The sequence below is a fragment of the Hibiscus syriacus genome, unplaced genomic scaffold (assembly GCF_006381635.1).
Source record: "Hibiscus syriacus cultivar Baekdansim isolate YM2019G1 unplaced genomic scaffold, ASM638163v2 tig00111016_pilon, whole genome shotgun sequence".
Taxonomy (NCBI): Eukaryota; Viridiplantae; Streptophyta; class Magnoliopsida; order Malvales; family Malvaceae; genus Hibiscus; species Hibiscus syriacus.
Window position 1 is genome coordinate 396,725 of NW_024062955.1, and position 24,976 is coordinate 421,700.

General features: G+C 33.9%; 1 protein-coding gene and 1 pseudogene across 1 annotated transcript; one reads left to right on the plus strand and one right to left on the minus strand.

The window, feature by feature from the left end:
* The first annotated feature begins 8,214 nt into the window (after positions 1 to 8,214).
* On the plus strand, positions 8,215 to 11,036 carry LOC120150207 (glucan endo-1,3-beta-glucosidase 14-like). The gene is made up of 3 exons (XM_039162899.1): positions 8,215 to 8,658; positions 9,178 to 10,214; positions 10,723 to 11,036. Exons 1-3 carry the CDS (start codon positions 8,607 to 8,609, stop codon positions 10,798 to 10,800), a joined length of 1,167 nt encoding a protein of 388 aa, XP_039018830.1. The 5' UTR covers positions 8,215 to 8,606; the 3' UTR covers positions 10,801 to 11,036.
* A 535-nt stretch (positions 11,037 to 11,571) lies between these two features.
* Positions 11,572 to 15,595, minus strand: LOC120150188 (annotated as a pseudogene).
* Positions 15,596 to 24,976: the final 9,381 nt, after the last annotated feature.

Here is a 24,976-nt window from a genome sequence, read left to right on the forward strand (position 1 = left end):
CCATCATCATTCTTCAACTTTTCATTCAAATTCATAGGTGTTACTACAATTTTGCACCCCATCATATTTAATTTTTTAAGTAAATCAACAACATATTTCTTTTGCGACACAAATATTCCATGTTCAACCTGCTTTACCTCAAGTCCAAGGAAAAATTGCAATGATCCAAGATTCGTCATTTCAAATTCCTTTTTCATACAAGCTTTGAATTCATTTATTAGGCTTGAGGAACCCATGTAAATCATGTCATCAATATAAAGGCAAATAATTAGAAAATCATTGGTACTTTGCTGTTTGAAAGAAAGATTGGGCTCATACTTGTTTCTTTCAAAACCATTTTTAAGAAAGTATGCATCGATTTTACTGTACCATACGTGCGGAGCTTGCTTCAGCCCATAGAGAGCTCTTCGTAGCTTGTACACTTTTTCTTCTTTGCCTTCGATCGTGAATCCGTCAGGTTGAGCAGCATAGACCTCCTCTTGTAAATCACCATTTAGAAAAGCCGACTTAACATCGAACTGATACACTATCTTTTTTAAATGTGCAGCCAATGCCAAAATAATCCTGATGGTTTCAAACCATGCAACCGGAGAGAAAGCATCATCAAAATCTACACCTGGTTGTTGTGAATATCCTTTCGCCACTAGACGTGCTTTGTTCTTTTGAATGTTTCCATCTGCGTTGAACTTGGTTCTAAAGACCCATTTAACACTAATGACTCTTCTGTCTTTAGGAAAATCTACAAGCTCCCATATCTCATTACGTTGTATTCCTGTAATTTCTTCTTTCATTGCAATTCGCCATTCCTCTTTGTCTGCTGCTTCTTCAAAAGTTGTAGGATCAGCAACAAACAAGGCCTGCGTAGACGCATAAATCTCCGTCAAAGTTTTGAATTTCTTTTGAGGGGTCTCATCATCAGAGGAAATGCTACCAATCGAAGATACACTTGACGAAGTTGGAGGAGACGACAGATTTAGAGAAGGGGGTTGTAACACTTCGATCTGTGGAGCTGTTTCTTTACTTGCAATTTCAAACTTGACATCACCTGCATTTTCTTCCCAAGACCAGCTTGCATCCTCATTGAAAATCACATTTCTACTGATTATTATTTTGCCATCAATAGGACTATACAACCTGTAAGCTTTGGACTCAGAACAATAACCAACAAAAATGCATTTTGTTGATTTTTCATCAAGTTTGCTGCGTTTATGTGAGTCAACTAAAGTATAAGCAACACAACCAAAAACCATTAAGTGGCTTACCCAAGGTCTTTTTCCGTACTAAGCCTCATATGGAGTTTGATTTAGATTGTCGGTGATAAATTCAACAAGTAGACTGCAGTTGCAACAACTTCTGCCCATAATTGATTTGGAAGTCCTTTAGCTTTCAATATGCTTATTGCCATTTCCACAACCGTCTGATTCTTCTGTTCAGTAACACCGTTCTGCTCTGGAGTGTATGGAGTAGTTAACTCACTTATCAGACCATGTTCTTCACAGAAACTATTAAACTCATGTGATACAAATTCACTGTCTCTATCTGTACGCAGAGCCTTGATGCATCTTCCAGTTTGCTTCTCCACAAGTGCCTTGAATCTTTTGAATTTTTCAAATGTTTCTGATTTGAACTGTAAGAAGTAAACCCAACTCATCCGGCTACAATCATTAGTAAATAATTAAAAATATCAACTCACACTAAATGATTGAGTTTTCATGGGACCAACCACATCAGCATGCACAGGTTCAAGGCACCTTAATGCCCTTCTAGACTTCCCCACATAAAATGGTTTTTTACATTATTTTCCATATATGCACCCTTCACACGTATCTAAAGACTCAATTTTAGGCAATCCATCAACCATTTTCTTTTGACACAATAATTTCAAACCTTTGACATTAAAGGCTCATACCTCAAATACCATAATCTCTACTCACTGATTTCTTTAACACCAAGTGCATGGTTTTGAACATCAGAAATAACAAGTGGGAATAACTTGTTTGGTTTCATGCGAACGTCAACTATAGTTTGATCTGATTTTTTATCTTTGATCACACATGAGGCATCATCGAACATGATAGAGTATCCAGTAGCCATGAGTTGCCCTACACTCAACAGATTTTATAATAGTGTTGGAATGTAATAAACATCATAGAGAAGTTTCACATTACAAGAACTGCTTTTGACTGCCACATTGCCCTTCTCTTCTACTTGAATTTGCTTGTTGTCTCCAAGTGCTACTTTTTATTTAAAGGTTTCATCAATCTCGTTGAACAATGACTTCCCACCAGTCATATGATTCGAGTACCCACTGTCTAGAAACCAAATGTTGCTATGGCTTGTTGCATTTTCTTGATACGCCATGAACAATTTGATCTCATCATCTTCTTGCTCTGCATAACTTGCTTGTTCCTATTTTGATCTTCGCCAGCAATCTGCCTTCACATGCCCAAATTTTTTACAGTAAAAGCATTGGATAAACCTTTTGTTATCTCGTTGTTGTGTTTGATTTTGGTATCCATCGCTTCAGCCTCGTCCTCTGCCACGACCTCCTCGTCCACGAGATCCAACCTGACCTCGCCATTTTTGTTCATTTTTCTAGGGAAATGCCTCTTTTTTCACATGAAAAGCCCTGTTCTCGGTCTTCTCTTCTGTTCTGTTCAACTTCGCCTCATGGGACTGCAATGATCCCATCAATTCATTAAATGTGAATATTTCCAGGTCTTTGGATTCTTCTATGACAGCCATTATATGATCAAACTTAGGAGTGAGACTCCTTAAAATTTTTGCAACAATTGTTTGATCATTAATATTCTCCCCATAAGACCGTATTTTGTTGACAATTTCAGCAACTCTGGATAAAAAAATCCTACACCGACTCTTCACCTTTCATCTGCAAGGTTTCAAAATCCTGACGAAGTAATTGAAGTTTTATCTTCATTACCTTAGAGGAGCCTTGAAATGTTGTTTGCAAGATTCCCCAAGCTTCTTTCGTTGTATTTGCTGCAACAATTTTAAAAAAAATAGTCTCATGAACGGCTTGTTGGATAAAAAATAATGCCTTTGAGTCATTCTTCTTATTGTCGCTCAATCTCGCATCTTCATCTGGTTCGGTATAGCCATTCTCAACTAAGTCCCAAAGATCTTGAGACTTGAACAATGTCTTCATCTTGATGCTCCAAAAACTCATAGCTTTCTCCATTGAAGATTGGAATCGATATTTGAGATACATTCATGACATTGCCATTTGTCGCCATTTGTTACAAATCCCAGCTACAAACGAACCTAGCTCTAGATGCCAAAAATGTAGAAAAAATAAAGAAGAAAGAATGGACTTTTAGATGATAGAACTTCCTACTTTTATTTAATGCTTAGAATGTAACAAACATAGGCCTTATATAGGCTTGACAACGCAACAAACTAACAGAAAAAATGAACCACTACTGCACGTAAATAACAATAAAATCAGAAAATATATAGAACCACAAAAGTCAATACTAAAAATAGGATGACTTTGAATCATTCTCCAATACATGGTTGGGTCCAGTATTGGGGTTATGCAAACTGGTCAAAGCGCAAGGGTATAAGGGAATTGATGTCTCTTTATAGAAGTATGTTTCCATCATCTTGTTGCATCAATTGTTGGGTCCAATATTTTGGTAGTCTCTGATAATAAAGTTGGCATCTAGAGGGAAGTCAAACTTTTCTTTTAGAACCCATCTATAAATTTTCTTTCCATACTTTCCATGATGACTATGACGAAGAAGACAACCCAAAGAACATAGGACCGATGCCTTTATGGTTGCCTGTGGTGATCTTGGAATGGAAGTTTCAGTTGAGAGCAATAGAATGGGTTGTTCTTTCATCTTCTTCCTTGTTTTACCATGGTTTGTTGCTTCATTTTCTTCCTCTTTCTCACCTTCTGCATTAGAGAAATTCTGATAATTTAATAACTCATGTGGCGATCAACCCAGTCCAAGTAAGTTTTAAATGGTTCAGCTGTGTATTCTGTCACTCTCGTTAACAACAGTTAACAGCGAGTGACTAATTTGTAATAAACGATAATGTTAGTAAGCGATTTGTGACTTTTGAAACACCATTAGTAAAAACGAAAACTTACTCAAATATTAATGACCATTTGCGTAGTTTACCCTTAAAATATTAAGTGTCTCAATTATAAAGATAGAAATAGATATTAAAAAAATTAAGGGTCTCAATTATAAAGGTAAAATGTGAGATTAAAAAAATCAGAGGCTTTAACTATAAAGGTAAAAAATGAAATTACAAAAATTAGAAGTATCAATTATAAATATAAAAAATAAAATTGAAAAATTAAGGGCATCAATTATAATGATAAAAAGTATGATTGAAAAATTAGGGGCCCTAAGCAACTATTAACTGGCTCTGATCATCACAATCCAGGACGAAATAAGATTTAATGTTATGAGACAAACTTAAACAATTTTAGAAATGAAAATAAATTATCAATAAAAATATATAAAAAAATACTTAAATTATATGAGAATTTTAAATCTTCAGATAAGGTGACTATCCTGTCAACCCCTCGATCCATCATGGTCACTTTTTTTTTATAAAAATCAATTTAAACCAACTGCCATCATCAAACAATGTACCACAAAAACAACCTGAAATGCATTAATAGCACCAGTAACTAAACAAATAGAAGCATGTAAACACAAACTATAGCTTCCTCAAGGGGTATGTTTTACCATTGAGCATCGAAATAACGCATACATCATTATCAGGAATAGATCAAGGGGTTGTTGGGATTATCATCCCTCGATAAAATTTAAAATAAAATATATTTTAAGTTTTATTTTATATTTTTATTGATAATTTATTTTTATCTCTAAAATTTACTAATTCAATTCCTAAAACTTAAAAAGTTCATTTTCAACGTAATATCTTACATTCGTTTATAGGTCTAACTTCCACAGCATAATACAAAAAAATCACATAATGAATGTCAACTTTTTGTTTAAACTTTACCTACTTATGAGTCCACAGAAGAAATTAAAGGCAAAAAGTAGATTCCCTTGCGTGGATCATCTTATTTAATTTCCCAAAAAGCTTCCAATTTCTCCATTTCGAGGCCACCTATAAAAACCAAAAATCTTTATTTATTTTGGTTTCCGATACTTAACCGTGTTGAGATCCTACACATCTTTTTCATTTTTATTCAAACATCGTCTCTCGAAAAATAATATTCATTTTAATATCTTTTTCCCATTAATTTTTCAGATTGATATTTTTTCAGTTATATATATAAAAGGTGTTGTACGCTAAAAATATATACGAAGGACATTTTTTATATAACGTATCTTTGTCTGACTTGATTGTTTAGTTAACGATTCATATGAAATATGTTGTTCTTTTATTTCTATATAAACACCACCTTACTTCCATAATTTTTAACTTTGATATTTAAAAATCTTGTGTTTTTTAACAAACCAATCTATAGCAGTGGTTAAATGGACGGTCGTTATCCTTAGAGGTCTCGAGTTCGAGCATCAGTGTTTATAGAGTTGTTTAATGATTTATAATCTTTAAAACATATAGTACCTTGTAATCATCTTAATTTAGATTGCGAATCAATACTCATTAAGAACAAAATTCTCATTCTCTTTATATAAGTAGAAATTATTTTAAAAAAAACTTTTATTATTTATAAAATTCATTTACTTTATGACAACACACCCTAAATCCTTTATTTTCCTCCTTTTTAGTGTCTCTAGTTTGGTTAATTCCCCCTCATGTACTGTGAGAATCTTTTCATCATGATGTGCATTTTGCAGCATTTTTAAAGACCAATTTCTTTAACAATTGAACTCAAATTTAATAATAGAAAAAATATTTTTTTAAAGATTCGAATTAAAATAATTATATCTACATAACCTATATTTTCAATAATTAAAAAAATTTCTGAATATTTTTTGTCTTCCACTTATCCAAAATGGAAAGTATAAAGTTCACCACTTTATATTGAATATATACGTCAACCTTCTTTTGTCTTCCAATCATTCACTTTCCTTCTTTTTCTTTTTCAAATTACCAACTTCCTTAAGCAACTGCATAATATATTACGTATATCATAAATGTTTGTCCCATATGCTTTGATAACAATAATTTTTCCTTCATTACTTTTAATTTAAGCGTTAAATTTGAATTGAATTAATTGAGTGGTTTTAATTTAAACATTAAATCTCAAAAGATTTTGAATTTGAGTAGCTACATTTATAGGTTGTGCATGCGTTAGTAATAATTAAGAAAAATTATTAACATATATTACATTGTAATCAATTTAGCTATTAAAAAAAATAAAATTGGATGAAAATTATTGGTTAATTAAAACCAATGTTTATTACTGATGTGACAAGTTTTATATGTCTAAGATGATGATGTGGCATATGACATGTCATCACTTTATACACATAACATGTTTCATGTCATTGTTTTAGAAACATAAGATTTGCTACATCAACAATAAGTGTTAGCTGTTAATCAATTAATGTTTTTTTCATCCAACAAAGAGAATTTTATTTTAAAATGAACATCGGGGATAACGCGCCTAAAAAATAATAATAATAAGGATGAAAGTGATTATTTAATTAATTTTTAGGGACATTTTTTAGATACTATGTCAATAAGATCTCTTTATATTTTTGAATCATATAAAATAAAATTTGGGTTATCAAAATGAATAATAATTTTTTAATAAAATAATAATAATTCATTGAATTATTATTTAAAACTATGATCGCGAGTTTTTTTTTATAATTTTATTAAGAGTATTTTTACATTTCAGATTAATTAAAAAATGTGATGATATTTTTAATTTTTTGTAAAATTAAAATACTTAATATAAAAATAAGTGCTCAAATTATATTATTTTTCTTAAAGTGGTGTCTAAAGTTTTTTTGGTCAACCTAAGTACCTAACGTTATAAACATTACCATTTTAGGTGTCTCAGCCGTTATGACCGTTAAAAAATGTTGTTAAGTGACACATGTCACATTCTGATAATTTTAAAAATTTTATTTAAAAAACTTAAAAATGTTATCAAATCAAAAAAAGAACCCCTAATTTTTATAAGATTTAAAAAATCCAAAGTCATGAAAATCTCTAAAATCAACCTCAAATTCCTAACCTTAACTTACCATCCCCTTACTGGTCACGGCCGCCACCACCGAAGATGTCCTTCTCATCTCCCTTGTCAGTCATAGTCTTCTTTGTCTTTGAGATGGCCGTCAGGGTTGCGTGATATCACAATTTTAAAGCTTTATTCTTCGTTATATATTCACGATTTTAGGTTTGTCAGCTCTCGTTGGCTCCTGTTCTGGTCGCTATCCGTTAGGAAAATGGTTTAGGGTAGAGGTGCGATTGGGTGGAGGTTCGATCTACTATAACGACAACAAGGTCGATGACTAGTGTGTGTATAGGGATTATATTTAAGATTTTAAAAGTTTGGGAGAGGTTTTAAGATAAATTTTGATTTTTTAAATATATAACTTTAAGTTTTATCATTTTAAATAAAATTTTCAAAATTACTTGAACGCAATACATGTCACTTAACGGTGGAATTTAACATCCATTATCGACCAGACACCTAAAGTAGTAACATTTGTAGTGTTAGACACTTGTATTTACAAAAAAACTTTATGTGTCAATTTGAGAAAAACAATATAGCTTAGACACTTATTTTTGTATTAAAACAAATTAAAAACTCAATTATTTTTATACAAAATACTTATCTCATGTCATTAAATATTATATTATTTTAATATTTATATGAGATATAATGATGATAGATATATTTCTTAAAACGTTCAGTGATTCCAATGTAACTTTCAAAAGTTCAGTGACAGGAATGCAAGGTATTTAAAAGTTTAGGGACTACAGAAGTAGTTTACCCTTAGGCCAACAAAAATCTTCCCACATTGGGCGCTTGTATACAGCCTAAGAGAAAAGCGAGTGGGTAGGAAACCAAAGCTCAAAACTTGAGAAATGGCAAGTAAGCATTGACCAATGACAAAGGAATCAAAGCAAGACACCAACTTTAACCCACCAAAACCCCAAATAATCTTTCCTTTTTCCTTTTTCCTTTTTCCTTTTTCCTTTTTCCTTTTTCCTTTTTCCTTTTTCCTTTTTCCGTGTTAAAAAAAATATTTTAGTCATTTAAAGGGGGCATAGCTCAGCCAGCATTGTCCTCAATAGTCAAAAGCTCAAGGCTAAACCCTTCTCTCTTAGCAAAGTCCCACAGAAAACGACCTCCACAAGAGAGAGAGAGAGAGAGAGAAAAAAAAAGCTTTTGTTCTGTTCTGAAATCACTCCACGGTTCACAATCTTCCATTCCCTGATTTACCCAAGTTTTAGTTGAAGAAGAAGACGAAGCTGAGATTGTATGAGAGTGGAAAACAAAAGCATGAGTGGAGGGGGTGTGGTGTAAAGAGGGAAAGTGAAGTATAAAGGAGGAATCTTTATTGTGTTATAGCATTGCATTGAAGGAATTTCTTCCATTTTTTTATTCTAAAAGTTGGATCCTTTGATTCTTCCTTGAAAATAATAATAATAATAATAATAATAAGGCAATGAAAAGTTTTGGGGTTCATCTATTCTTCCTGCTCTTTCTTGCTGCAATTGGTACTTTCTCCTTTACTTTTTCCTTTTAAGGGTTTATGATCAATTCGTTTTTGGGTTGTTTTCTGATAGTTTTTTATGTTGTCTGAATTGGGTTGATCTTTGAATTTGTTGAATTATTTGTTTTGATCAGTTTGTATTGTATTTTTTCTAATGAAACTTCACCTTTTTTTTTTAATTGGATTCATAATTTCTTGATTTTGGTTATTCCTATATTTTGTTAAGTGTAAACTATGGTGAAAGTAAAGGTGTTGTCAACTAAGAGGCTACTCTTTTGCTTGGATTTGGGATTTGAATGCTATTGTTCTCTTGTTAGGGTTAGTAGAGTAAGTAGGAAATCAGCTTGGTGGATAATGTTTCGATTCGAGTCTCATCAAAATACGAGATTTTATTTGATAGAACTTTGAGTTTGATCATAGAGATGGTTTTACTAGTATGTAACATTTATGTGACTTCAAGCATCTGTGCTTAGACATTTGATGGTTGATTAAAAGGTTGTTTTCTTTTTAATCTTTTCTCCAGCATCTTTTCCTGTGCAAGCATTCACCGGAACCTATGGCATTAACTATGGAAGAATTGCAAACAACATACTCTCACCGCATGAAGTCGTCACACTTCTGAGGGCGGCGAAAATAAAGAATGTTCGGATTTATGATTTTGATCACAGTGTCATCAAAGCATTTAGTGGGACAGGGCTGGAACTTGTGGTTGGACTCCCGAATGAAAATCTGAGAGACGTGAGTGCCAATGCAGATCATGCTATGAATTGGGTCAGGGACAATGTGCAGGCATATCTTCCCGATACGCAGATTCGTGGGATCGCTATAGGGAATGAAGTCTTAGGAGGGAGCGATGAATTTTCTGGATTTCTTCTGGGTGCGGTTAAGAACGTTTACAATGCATTAGATAAGCTTAAATTAAGTCACGTGGTTCAGGTTACCACGGCTCATTCACAGGCTGTTTTTGGTGAGTCCTTCCCTCCTTCATCAGGTGCATTCAAAGATAATGTTGTTCAGTACATGAAGCCACTCCTAGAGTTTTTTTCGCAAGTCGGCTCACCGTTCTGTTTAAATGCTTACCCGTTTCTAGCCTACATGGATAATAAAGACCAAATTGATATCAATTATGCTCTCTTCCTACCAACAGAAGGAACAGATGATCCAAAAACTAAGTTGCATTATGATAACCTGCTTGATGCTCAGATTGATGCAGCATATGCTGCGTTAGAAAATGCTGGATTTGGAAAGATGGAAATCATCATCACCGAAACCGGATGGGCTTCACATGGAGATGAGACCGAAGCTGCGGCAACTGCAAGTAATGCAAGGACATATAATTACAATTTGCGGAAAAGGCTTGCAAAGATGAAAGGAACTCCACTCAGACCGAAAAATGTAGTCAAGGCATATGTTTTTGCAATCTTTAATGAGAATATGAAGCCTGGGCCAACTTCTGAGAGGAATTTTGGACTGTTTAAACCTGATGGGAGCATCTCATACAACATCGGGTTTCATGGTCTTAAATCTTCGTCTGCAGATTCATCATTGCCGCCTTTGAAGGTACAAGGTTTCTCCCACCCTTGACACTAGATTTGTGTATTCTCAGACAGAATAACCATGGGTGGGTCAATTTGTTATAAGGAATGCTAGTATCACTAGGCCAAACCAGTGCAACTGTTTTCAGAAATTACCTGCAACCAGAGTTCTTTACACCGAGTGCAATTATTTAGTGTCCTTTGCACTCGATCTTCTACATCCGGTTTTACCAACCGAACAATCATTCCGATACATGCACCAATGCTAAATGGGAAACACGAACTTCAACAAGAAACATGTTAATGCCATATGTTTTATGTAGTGTTTTACTTGCCAGTACTGCATTCATACACAATACCTCCGGATTGATTTCCTGATAGCATGAACCACTATCCAGATTCGAATTTAGTTGTACATCTTTGTGGCCGATGGGTAGCTTCTATTTTCATTGCAGTTGGAAACATAAAGTTGCTGCAGTATGTTGTTTTACCATCCTATTTCATCGTATGTTGTTTAACGTGAAATTTTGCAGGAAATTCGAGGTTTTGGTTGGTTTGGCTTCTGCTCCATTATATTAACAATGAGTACTGCATTACTGCTTCTATTCTGAAGACGGTGATTGAATTATCTGTTGGGGCGCATTCTGTTCTGCGTTTGCATCTGCATTCGATGCTAAGCCAAAATCCAGAAATTCTATAATTTTAGGGTTATAAATATATATTTCTCATGCCATACTAAATAAAACAATCCAATACACCTGATTTTTGTACCTTTACAAAACACATGATGGGAAGTTGCTGATTACTTTGCAAATCTCAGACAAATGTACATTTCTTTTGCCTCAATATATCTCTCTTATAACTTTTGTTAGCATATAATATAATTATAATACAGTCAACAATCTCATGTGGTTAAACTCTCAGTTATCACATCTATTCTTCTTTAGGTTGATGGTTCATTAGGAGTAAAAGTTTACTTCCTCCTCCTAAGTAAAAATTGTACGAAAAAATATATATATAACATTGTGGGTTATGCTTAAGGTAGGTTTCCTTTATAATCATTAGTATGGTCAATTAATTTAAACCGGATATTATAGAGATTCATAATGAAAGTTATCATTTCAACCAATTTAAAGAAAGAAGCTAACATGTGCCGACATTTGATTAAAAGATTAAATTATTAAATTAGAATTAAATTGATAAAATATGTAAGTATTATGGATTAAATATATAATTTTATTAACTATTATATCATTTTTTCTGTCAAAGGTACATTAGAAAACTTGATTGACATAATGTAAATAGTTTAAGTGGTCTAATTGATAAAATTAAAAGATTTTATAATTAAGTAGTTATTCGGCCTAAAAAAGTATAATATTAACGACATTTTTGCAAAAATAATATTAAGAGGATGAATCCTGTGCAGCATGGATAGGATCCGGATTCTCATCATCGTCGTCAATATCACCATCATCAAACATCTGATCAAGAACGAGGATCAGTGCCATTGCAAACGCACCGTCGAACCCCGGCCTAAGACAAAGCAAGAAGACATCTTTGCCCAACATCACGTGAGTGGAGGGGTCCACTTTTCTTTTGATCTCAAAGAAGTGCTGTAGATTGCACAGCAACGTTTGCGATACGAGCTGTCGATATGGCACTCGTCGCCTGGATCACCGTAACGTCAACCACAACACTTGACCGTCCGATGATGGATGATCGACGGACACAGAAAATCGGGCTTTCTTTTTCCCTTTTCTCCCCCTAGGAATCCTTCCCACCTTTGATGGAGACTTGGGTGGAGTTCGGTTCGCATGACTACTTCGAATTAGAGGGAATTAGAATCTAATTCTATTATTTTTCTATGTTTGGTTCAAGTTTTCAAAGGGAATTGAAATCCCTCATGACTTCAACTTTCCATCAAATGAGTTAAAGTGAATTTTATCTATTCTACGATGGAATTCAATTCCCTTGTTGGAGGGAATTGAAATCAAGGGAATTGAATTCGATTATACTACCCTCATCAATCTTTTGGTAATTTATTTATATATTGAATAAAAATATTTTTTTATTATTTCGGGTCGGGTTTCTAATTCATATATTCGGGTCGGGTCAGTTTTTTTAAGTGTGATATTCGGGTTGGTCGAGTTCAGGTTTAGGGTGAAAAATATCCGACCCGACCCAACCCAACCCAACCCAAAACATATATAATTTTACCTTATATATTTAGGAATAATTACAATAATACCCCTCTCTATATAATTTTTTTTTAATTAAGTCATTATTTTTATTGAATAAAAATAATTTTTTTTATTATTTCGGGTCGGGTCGGGTCGGGTGAAACTTTATTTTGGTCGGGTTAGGTTTAGGGTGAAAAATACCCGACCCGACCCAAAAAATATATAATTTTATCTTATATATTTAGGAATAATTACAATAATACCCCTCTATATATAATTTTTTTTCAATTAAGTCACTGTTTTTATTGAATAAAAATAATTTTTTTATTATTTCAAGTCGGGTCGGGTGAAACTTTATTTTGGTCGAGTTGGGTCTCGGATGGAGGTTCCCTTGTTCTCGGGTCGGGTGGACCAAAAACCCGACCCATGTCCATCCCTAATTGGGATGATTTTAACTTATGATGTTTATTAACATGATTTTTATAATTTATTGAAATGAATAATCAATCAATAAAATTAAAATTTAATATTTTTTAAATTTTTATAATATATTGCTACATGTAATTTATTAAACAAACTAAAATTAAGTAAAAAAAAATAAGAAGGGCAATCCTGTCATTTTACATTACTGAAATCAAATTCATATCTGACATGTCTAAAATCAAATTCATCTGACATGTCTATGAACCAAACAGAATATGGAATTGGATTCCAATTCAATTTCCTGCCAACAAAACAAAATATGGAATTGGATTCCAATTCCTGACAGATTCCAATTCATTCACAGATTCCAATTCCCTCATAAACATTCCAGCGAACCAAACGCCACCTTGGCTTCTGAGTTTTACCAAACAGTAAATCAATGTTGATTAGCTTAATTATATTTTTTAATTGCATTTCATAAGAGAAAACCAAATAAAATTTAATTAAATAATTATCAGATGTGCAAATATACATTTTTTATTAATTTGGAGTAAGTATAAAGTAATAAATGTTCAAAGATAATTTTCAACCATTTAACATTAAACACTCATACCCCTAACATTCATAATGATTGAGCAAGATATTTCAAGGAAAAACAACAATTTTATATAAATTTAACATTGAACGCTTACACTCCTAACATTCTCAAATCACACCCCTAATATTCTCAAAAGTGGGTGAATGGAAAAATTATATAAAAATAAAAATTTAATTGTATCATACATTCTTAAATTATGATTCTCATTTTGAATTTGTCACTAAAATTTTGAATATTTATGTTTTATCTTTAAACAACGACTCTCATTCTAAATTAATTCCCTTACTAGTAAAGTGGTAAGGTAGGGCGCTATTCGATGAAGAAAACAAACTTTAGGAAAGTGGTTCAAGTAGTCCTCAAACTTTTGAACATTTCAGTTTCATCTTTAAACTATACCTCTTATTCTAAATTTATCCCCAAATTTTTTAACATTTCAATTTCATCCCAAACTACAGATATAAGTTAGTCACATATCATGTTAGTGAAGCCGTTAAGTTAAGCTATATTATTATATTGTTGAAAAGAGATAAAAACATAGGGTCAATCATAAACTATGGTTGAAATTAATTATATATTTGAACAAATTTGGGGATGAAATTTGAAGATTCAAAAGTTTGAGGATTAATTTAAAATGAGGGCCACAGTTTGAGAATAATATTAGAGTGTTCAAAAGTTTGAAGACTAATTTAAAATGAAAGACATAACTTAAAACTAAAACTAGAATATTCAAAAAAAAAAAAAATTGAAGACCAATTTAAAATGATAACTATAATTTGCAGATGTGGTGTAATTAAGTCAAAAATAAATTATAATTGTTTTTTTAAGTGGTAATGTTGGTTGAATAGGATAGTCTTTGATTTAAGTAGTTTATTCTAAATGAAATAATTTAATTGGTTTAACATTTAATGATACTTTGAAAAGTTAAAGATTTTACATATTAATTCTAAATGACAAAATCAACTTAAAATATTATTAAATAAATTATATAAATTTGATTTAATGTAATTTTTCAATCAAATTTGTGTCGATATTTCTAATATCAAACCTCATTACAAAATTAAGGGTAAAGTGCACATGTAGTCCCTCAACTATACGATGATTTTTTTGAGTACATCGACTATTAAAAATTATAAATAGTCATCTGATTATAGGATATTATTTTGTTGAATCCCCAAGTATTTAAAGTTACAAAATGATCATCAGACTATTTAGTGTGTTATAAACTGATTTTTTTACGTTAAAAGTTAACGACAGTGTGACCTGGATATTAATTTGTTGACTGAGATATGATAAAATCCTATCTTAAAATTTAAAAGAATTATCATATCTCAGTTAAAAGGTTAACATCACTGTTATCAAATTTTTAACGAAAAATGACAAGTTTGTAATAGATTAAATAGTTGGGTGACCATTTTATAATTTTTAATAGTCGATGGACTCAACAAAACAACACCTATAATCAGGTGACTATTTTATAACTCTTAATAATCGATGGACTCAGAAAAATATCATTAAATAGTCGGAGGATTATTTGTGTATTTTAGCGAAAATTTAAATGATATGCTTTTAAAAAATCTTTTAAAAAATCTATCAATAATAAATTTAAAATAATAAATATTTATTTTTTAAAAAAATCATAGAAAATAAAACATAACAAGATTCTTGAAAGCGACGGAGATATAAATATGCTCTTATATTTTAAAATTTTGTGATTTTTCTCCTTAAATCAGTTTTATAATATATGAGATAATTATATGTTAGTAATTTCTTAGTTTGAGTTATGCAAAAGGAAAATGAAGTTGGATGAAGAAACTGACCTTGGGGATATGGGTGAGGAGACAGTTGCCGGGGTGAGGAGACAGTTGCCGGTGGCCGTAGTAAGAATCGAACCTCAACATCACATCTCCTTTGGGGCTGTACACAACGACTCCATCTCCCGGAAAAAACACCGACGTCGATGGTTTAACCGTCGCTTGGAATCAATGCGTTAGGAATATTGTTGTGGAAGTAGATAATAGCTAGGTGGTGACAAGAATAAACTCCACATCTCATGCCTATGACGGGTCCATTATTTGTCGGATTCGTAGGCTCATCGACAGATGCTGGAATGTCAAGTTCAATCACATTAATCGCGAAGCAAGTAAGCTTGCTGATGCACTGGCTCATATGGGGAGGAATGGCCCTATCGGTTTGCCGTGGTTTCATCAGCCTCAGAGGGATATGCAGGAAATTCTTAGAACAGATAGAGCTGGTGTAACACCTAGCCTAGTACACTGTTAACACAGTGATCTTCTTGTTACCAAAAAATAAATAAAGAATAAAAAACTAGAGAAAATATAAGATAAATATTTAATTGTATAGTTTCTTACAAATAATAACTGTTTATAAATTTTAAATATAATTTTAATCATATTTAGAAGGGTGAGAAAGAGGAAACTCTAGGAAAATTAATTAAAGTGTTCATACTGAGTCTAGAATCCATAACCTAAAAAAATATAAAAGAACAAAGATGAGCAGTTTGACCAACCAACTAAATATATTTTATGAGATAAATTATCCTTTAGAATAGAATGCTATAAAGTGTAATTATATGACTTGAATAAATAATGTTTCATCATAATTTTTAGTTTTTAGAATGGAATGTATAATTATTCCAATTCAAAATCATGATTGTGAAAAGGCCAAGTTCATGGCTTTCTTCAATGTTGACCGACTTACCCTCATACATGAAGCTTCAACAAAATCATTACTTGTGGGATTATTAATGATAAATTAAGTCGTTTTTATGGTATCTAGATTAACAAAAACTAAGGTCCACTTATAACTATAACTTGTTATTCTATACTTAAATTTTCTAGATCAAATGATATTATGAGGTGAAATGTATTTTAATTTATAAGGTTACATATTGTAAGGTATGGCTTACATCCTCGGTCCCTGGTACATAATTACAAAATTAACAAAATCTCTGATCTTGTGAAAACGTACATCAATGTGCTTAGTTTTAGCACGATATACTTGATTCTTAGCTAAGTGAATAGCACTTTGATTGTCGCAAAGCAGCTGAACTCCACCTTGCTGAACACCCAACTCCTTCACTAAACTAGTTAATAGCCTCGGCTCAGAAGTGTTTGGGAAGCCCCGCATTCAACCGCAAACATCTGGCTCTTTCATTCAACGACCTGTTCATCCGTTTCGCAACACCATTCTGTTGTGGTGTCTTGCGCACTGTAAAATGTCTCTTAATCCCGTGCTCCTTACAGAAGTGTAAGAACTGTGAATCTGTGTACTCCGTACCATTGTCAGACCGCAAACACTTGATTTTTCTTCCTGTTTGGTTTTCTACCTCAGCTTTCCACAGCTTGAACTTCTCAAAAACTTCAGATTTCTGTTTCAAAAAATACACCCAAACTTTCCGTGAAAAATCATCAATAAAAGTAACATAATACCTAGATCCACCCAAAGACGATGTCGTGGAAGGCCCCCATACATCAGAATGCACATAATCAAGAATCCCTTGAGTTGCGTGCCTCGCAGTCTTGAAACGGACTTTAGTCTGTTTACCAAGAACACAATACTTGCAAAAATCGAGCTTACAGCTTTTGACACCATGCAACAGATTTCTTTTGTGTAATTCTGTCATACCACGTTCACTAAGATGAGCAAGACGCATATGCCACAGTTTTGTAGTATCATCACATGACTCAACAGAATGAACTCCACCTGCAACGGTACTCCCTAACAATCTATAAATATTTCCTGCAGTCATCTTTCCTTTCATCACAGTCAAAGCACCTTTAACAATCCGAATGGTTTCCCTATCCTCGTCAGCCTTAGGGATAAAACCATTCTTGTGCAAAGTGCCCAAAGAAATCAAATTCTTCTTCAAATCTGGGATATGTCGAACACCACTCAACGTCCGAACAGAGTCATCATACATCTTAATTCTGACATCACCAATACCAACAATATTGCAACATCGATCATCACCCAAATAAATAGAACCAGAATTAATCGACCTGTATGTCGAAAACCATTCCCTATTTGGCGTGATGTGATAAGAAAATCCAGAATCAAGAATCCACGCATCCGTCAATTGAGTCGTTGAAATAAAAAGCATATCACCCTCACTGCAATCATAATTGTCATCCTCGACCACATTCACAGACTTGGATGAAACATCACGCTTCTCATCAGTCTGCTTTTTCAACTTCGGACAGTCTCGCTTCATATGTCCCGCCTCCTTGCACTTGTAACAGTGAATTGTCTTCTTATCCCTAGATTTGGATCTGGAATTCCGCTTGCCAGACCCTGCCTTCTCTGGCTTCCGTCCACGGTCTCGATTACCCTTGACATATAAGCTATCGGCTTGAGAGTTTTTCCCTGCATTCTGCTTCCGTTGGTTGTGAGCCAACAAGGCTGCAGTAATCTCCTCAACGTTGATAGTCTCTTTCCCATATGTAAGAGTAGTCACCATGTGTTCATAAGAGGGAGGCAACGAACACAACAAAATCATCGCTCTGTCTTCATCCTCAATTTTTACATCAAGCCGAGCCAAATCAGAAACGATTTGATTGAAGACATTCACGTGTTGCGCCAAATCATGATCGTCCTGCATCTTCAGCCCACACAGCCGCTGCTTTAGATACAGTTTTGTCGTTAAGGATTTGGACATAAACTGACTTTCCAACTTCCTCCAAATTTCGTCTGGAGACGATAGATGCATGACGTGATACATAACCTCGTCCGCCAACCATAATCGTATGGTTCCTACCGCTCATTGTTACAATTCTTCCCAATCTTCCTCCTCCATCGACGCCGGTTTTGTAGGTCGCAAAGCCTTCAGGATCCCCTACTGCGCCAACAGATCCTTCACCCTCGTTTGCCATAATCCGAAGCTTTATGGCTCACTGGTTTAGTGAAGGAGTTGGGTGTTCAGCAAGGTGGAGTTCAGCTGCTTTGCGACAATCAAAGTTCTATTCACTTAGCTAAGAATCAGGTATATCGTGCTAAAACTAAGCACATTGATGTACGTTTTCACAAGATCAGAGAGTTGGTTGCATCTGAAGAGATTTTGTTTTAGAAGGTACACACTGATGAGAATGCTGCTGATATGTTCACCAAGCCAGTTACGACAGACAAGTTCAAGCATTGCTTGGACTTGTTGAATGTTTCAAGTTGTTAAAGAACTAAGGTAACCCAACCCACATTGAATGTTTCCTAAGGGGCAGGATATTCGCCAAGGTGGAGATTTGTAAGGTATGGCTCATAATTATGTACCAGGGTTTTCTATTATAAATAGAGATGTAACCTAAACCTATGTGAATTGAATAAAATTTTCTAGCGCCGCCTAGGCACCGAGGACATAAGCACATTGCCGAACCTCGTTAAAATTCTTGTGTTCTTTCGTTTACTTTGCCCGATTTATCAACACATATCAATCGAATACGAAAGAATTGATGAATTTTTATAATTATATTTTTGAAAAAAAACAAGGGTAAACTACATTTATGACCAGTGTTATATTAATAATTTTAATAATTTTCTAGATCAAACTATTGAGTACCTAGAATTTTAGATTAAATATATTTGGCGGTTACTGATGGAGGCTCTTGAGGCGCACGTTAGCTGGCCTAATATGTTCTCCGGTCTCCTTCTCCGATTCTAATTTCTCACTGGGTTCTTTCAATTCTGCGTGGTTGCTGGTTTTATCTTCGGTTATTTGCATGGATTTGAATGCTCTTAAGCTTGACTGGAGGAAGCTTTTTGTGGGGACGGAGGAGCAGTCCATGGACTTCTTTCCCCCTGAGGTCCTGGATGGTACCACTACTGTTAAACCGCCTTTGACGGTGTTTGAGGAGGGTATCGCCGAATGGAACTTCGCGATTGTGGGCCAATTTATTGGTGCTGCTCCAAATTTCGAATCGATGCAGTGAATTATTAGCTCGCTTTGGGGGAAATCTTCGCCAGTAAAGGTTAGCTTAGCTAGTTATAATCTTTATGTTTTCTCATTCATGAATACTTTTATTAGGGATTGGGTGCTTGAGAATGGACCTTGGCACGTCCAGAATAAACCTCTGGTACTGAGGATGTAACACTCCAATTTAGGGGCTAAATTTAAGAAATTATAAAGTGGTGAATTTAATTAGATTTTTAGAAGGAAATTGAGGATTAAATTGAAAAATTTCTAAGTTGGCAGACCATTTTATAAAGTGCAAGAAATTCAGTGACTAAACTTATGATTTGACCATTTTTCTTTTGGGATGAATTATAACACCCATTTCCCGTGTATTCCGCAGATTAATTTCTCAATTTCTCTCCCCCTTCAACCCTCTTTTCAACTCCGATTTACTCGCTGTCCGACCTCGGATCGATGAACCAAAACCACCATCTTTTTCGTTATCGACAGAGGAACAAAACCCCTCAAACATTTTGTCGTGAATCGTCGCAGTTCGTCGTTAATTTCAGTCGGAAGTATCATCGGTAATAACTCGATTTCAATTGGTTTTCGATTCACGACGATCCGATCATCCGTTTACGACACCTCCCGTACCATCATGTTCCTTGCATCGTTCGAGTCCACTGGTGTTCTCCGTTTCTCCGTCGTCGTCGGCGCGTGGAGGGGTGAGACCGTCAAAGTTTCGATGTTTCGGAATCGAGCTCTCCGCCGTTCAAAATTGTGAACCGAGCTTTGTAAGTACCTCAAAATCGCTTAAAATAATTTTTAGGAAATTTTTCATGAATTTTCCGACACCGTATCACTGTTCACGCGCCCCACGCGCCACCCTCGAGAGTGGGAATCGTCTGGTTGTAATTTATTTCTGTTTGGGTGCTATTTGTGTAAAATTCAAGTGTTAGTTTTGTAAATATTTGCAGATGGTGACTAATTTTGTAATTAATTTCTGTTAGGGTGATATTTGTGTAAAATGGTCGAATGCTGACTGTTGATCTGCGTTAACCGGCGTTGATCACAGTTGACCAGAACTTTGACCGGGCATTAAACGACCTTTGATTTTGATCGAGTACACCTATCCTGAAGTTTTTCGACGTTCTAAATCCGATTCCGCAGTTCGTTTTTTGAAATTCGGACCTGAAGGTCTCGAAATTTCCAGTCAAACCTGTTGACTTTGATTTTGACCGAAAATTCCAAATTTTCGAAAAATCATATTTTATGCTTTCGACGTTTTGAATTCGAATCCGAAGTCCGTTTCATCAAATTCAAACCCGGTAAGATGTTTTTGACTGATTTATCACCCGATTCGATCTGTTTTTTGGAATTAAGTTCCGTTTTTTATGGAATTTATATTTTTATGTATATGAGGAATTATTGAAAGATGATTTCAAGATCGAGAGCATTCGAATGGAATTTAATGGTTGATCAATATTGCATGGAAATCGAGGTAATACATTACTATCTCTTTATGCTTTATAGAACATGTTGGTATTGGTAAACGCATAAATGGAAATGTTTGGTCTCATATGTGTAAGTAATGAAGTTCTACACTCGATACGAATACGGTATGAAGTAGGTAACTGAATATGGCTCAGATGACTATTATAAGAAATTGGAGGACACTTAGAATTAAATTACAAGTTCTGGAACTAAGTGATAAAGGAATCAACCATGGAAGTGGTTGATGATAAATTATGAGAATATTTCGATTAGGTAAAATTGCAAAATTACCCTTATGTTGGAAAATGACAAGAATTATCCCTGGAAGTGGATTAATAAATCTAAAAAGACATATTGATCTGATTAAAACTATTGATGTGCATAAGAAATATTAGTTTGTTGAGATTTTCGTAAGCTCGAATCGACAACCGGAACGGTTTTTTATTATAGGGAGTAAGGAGATTGAAAGATAGAAAATTGCACAGCGATTAAGAGTGGGTTGAGTTTCTCAACCAAAGTCTACATCTACTACCTTAGCTCCTCACCAAGGATTTTCCTACAAATTCACTAATTTGTTCTTTCTTTTGAGGACAAAGAGATAACCTTACAACTCCCTAGTTTTTCCGGGCTAAACTAGAACATTTTCCTAGCTTTTACACGAGATAATCTAAAACCTTTCCCCTTTAAAAAAGGATAAAAGATGTAAACAAGAAAACCTCTCTAAGGTAGGCGTTTACAAGATTGAGCTCACAAGAACAAAATATTTACAAGAGAAAGATGAATAAGAATGAAAAACTCTTCTCTTGTGTTTGATTGCTTGGATAGTTGTTCTCTTACTTCTTCAAGTGTCCTTAGCTTGTATTTATTGCTTAGAATGTGTTTGATGTAGTATATAACCGTTGGGGATGTTTTGGAGCCGTTTAGGGATGATTTTTCTACTCAAAAAAGCTGCCCATAACATGGTGCATCGGTGCACTATCAAGGTGCATCGATACCCCTTCATTAAATTCAAATAAACTAGCTATTACTAGTTGTTGCAGCCTTGGTGCATGGATGCACAGCAGGGTGCATCGATGCACTAATTGCATTCGAAATGGAGTGCATGGATGCACTACATGGTGCATCGATGCACTAGTGGCAGGTGCATGGATGCACTGTAGGGGTGCATGGATGCACTTTGACACCCTTTAGCATTTTTGCTCAAATCTGAATTTAATGGACTTTGAATTATTTTTGAAACCTTTTTAAAACTTTGAATAAATTCAATTCATGTCCAAAAACATTTTGCCTTAAATTTGTTATATCGAAACATAATTCAACAATCTCCCCCTTTTTGATATAACAAAACATTTGAAAAATTGTTTTTGGCAAAACTCCCCCTTAATAAAATGTTTAATGAAAAAGATACCAATTGTTAATAAAATGATATCAATTGTTACCAATTGTTTGAAAATATATGAAAATGTTAAGCTCCCCATTTTTCATTAAAAAATTGAATTTTTCAAACCACAATTCTCCCCCTTTTTGTTATATAAAAATAATTCAATCTTTGAAGTTCAAAATAACTTTGGAGAGTACTTAGTAAATTTGACATTTTAAAACTTATTTGAAAAATCAAAGCTTCCCCTCAATAAATGCATTCCAAACAAAATTTAGCTTTAAGAACTTGACACTTAAACAAAATTGAATTTCAACAAAGAATAATAAACATGTTAGTAGTACATGAAATTCAATATATCCAAGTCTAAAATACTTTATGCAATATTAATTATTGAAATTAAGTGCATATGCATAAAGTTTTCCAAAAATGTTATGCATTTGTAAATTTTGATATCAATTGTTAGAGAGATATCATTTTCATTTAAATCACATGCATAAACATTTAAATTTAGGTCAAAAATTTAAAATTTGTAAAATCAAAGTTTTTGAAAATTTTATATCAATTTTTAGAGAGATATCATTTGCATTAAAACCAATTTTGACCAAAATTTTATTATGATGAACTAAAAATAAAAAAATCATTAAAAAATTAAAATGTTTATCATAACCATTTTTTTAACATACATGGGATTAAAAACAATGCATAATCATTTAAAATCAAAACTCATGCATGCATAAATCTTATGAGCAACCAAATAACTAAAATTAAAAACATTAAGCTTAGAGGTTACCCATTCCTTTTCATGTGTGGATAGAGCATCTTGAATATCATCATTTTCATCACCATTGCTCCCACACACCTACAAGAGACATTTAAGTAGATTTTGGTATCCAAATTGCTTTGCATCCTTGAACGTTAGTTTCAATGCCCCTTGTTCCTTTCGGAATCCATACTTGTCTAATTTTAAAATGTTTTCCTTTCTTCAAAGGACAAGTATGTTCCTTATGACCATGATAATGACATTGTCATTATTGAACTAAATGAATTATTTAAAATGATTTCTTTTTCTTTTGTTAAGCATTCAAGCTTAACTTTTAAATCAAAATTTTCTTTTTCAAAACTTTCATTTTTTATTTTTGAAAGCTCTAAATCCTTTTTCAAAATTTCATTTTGGCTTTCAAAATCTATTTTTGTTTTCAAAAGAAAATCGTTTTCGATTTTAAATTTTGAAATCATTTTCTTATATTTGGAGTTCATGGTCTCAAACTCCAAATATAACCTATTAAAAGCATCTTGTAACTAATCAAACGTATATGAATTAAATTCATTTGAGTTAGAAGATACATCGGGCTCTTCACGAGCCATTAGAGACACCACCTTTGTCGGTTCTTCTTTCTTGTTTCCATGGATTTCCACAAGCTTATTCCAAAGCTTCTTGGCACTTGAACACGAAGAAACTCCTTCATAGATTTCAGGACCAAATGCATACAATATCATGTGCATTGTCTTGGCATTAAGTTGAGCTTTCTTCCGTTCTTTCTCACTCCACTTCTCCTTCTTCTTTGGAGAAGAGTAGCCGTTCTCGATTATCTCACATGCATCAAGATCATTGGATTAGATGAATACCTTCATTAATTTCTTCCAATGATGATAGTTGGCTCCATTGAAGTATGGAGGCTTGTCATTTGGTAGGGAGTCTTCCATGTGGAACGAGCCGTAGGTGGAAGCCATACTCTCGGTTGTGTAGAGAATTGGTAGAGCGTCTTATAGGATCGTCTCAAGGTGGTTAAACCTTCTTAACGAGTTAGGCTCTGAGGCCAATTATTGAGATTTTCGTAAGCTCGAATCGACAACCGGAACGATTTTTGATTATAGGGAGTAAGGAGATTGAAAGATAGAAAATTACACAGCGATTTAGGGTGGTTTGACTTTCTCAACCAAAGTCTACATCCACTACCTTAGCTCCTCACCAAGTATTTTCCAACAAATTCACTAATTTGTTCTTTCTTTTGAGGACAAAGAGATAACCTTACAACTCCCTAGTTTTTCCAGGCTAAACTAGAACATTTCCCTAGATTTTACACGGGATAAACTAGAACCTTTCCCATTTACAAAAGGATAAAATATGTAAACAAGAAAACCTCTCTAAGGTAGGTGTTTACAAGATTGAGCTCACAAGAACAAAATATTTACAAGAAAAAGATGAAAAAAGAATGAAAAACTCTTCTCTTGTGTTTGATTGCTTGGATAATTGTTCTCTTACTTCTTCAAGTGTCCTTAGTGAAGATACTAATTTTTTACCCATTTTTTATTGATATTATTATTATTATTATTTTATTATTATTATTATTATTAAAATTATTATTATTACAAACAGGCAAAAATCGGGACCTAATTACAAATCTGGAAGCCCAACCAGATGGCCCAACTGAAACCCTAAACCAATTTAGGGTTTCAACTAGGGTTTTCTAAACCCTAACTCCCAGCTGCCTCAATCTTCCAGAAGGCCAGCCGCCGCCTCTGCTCAGCCGCCACCTCCACGTTGACGCTTCAGCTGCTGCCACGCCACCTCACCGAGGTTTCTAGAAGGCCAGCTGCCTCTCCCCACGTCGAAGCCCTATGGTGAGTCACCACTATAGTCTGATGACTCACCTAGGGTCGCCATTTGGGACCGATCCGAGAGCCACACCGTCGATGGCAATAAAAGCCATCGACCACCTGCAGAAAAAGGGAAGAAGGAAACATAGAAAAATAGAGAGACAACCACAGACACAGCAACCAACAGAAAGAGAGAGGGCACCCGAGAGATACC

Bases quoted from the DNA above. Each gene is read 5' to 3' on its own strand.
- LOC120150207 (XM_039162899.1), top strand. From the start codon at position 8,607: ATGAAAAGTTTTGGGGTTCATCTATTCTTCCTGCTCTTTCTTGCTGCA. The intron at 8,659-9,177 runs GTACTTTCTCCT...TCTTTTCTCCAG, and splicing joins GCTCTTTCTTGCTGCAATTG to CATCTTTTCCTGTGCAAGCA. The intron at 10,215-10,722 runs GTACAAGGTTTC...GAAATTTTGCAG, and splicing joins CATCATTGCCGCCTTTGAAG to GAAATTCGAGGTTTTGGTTG.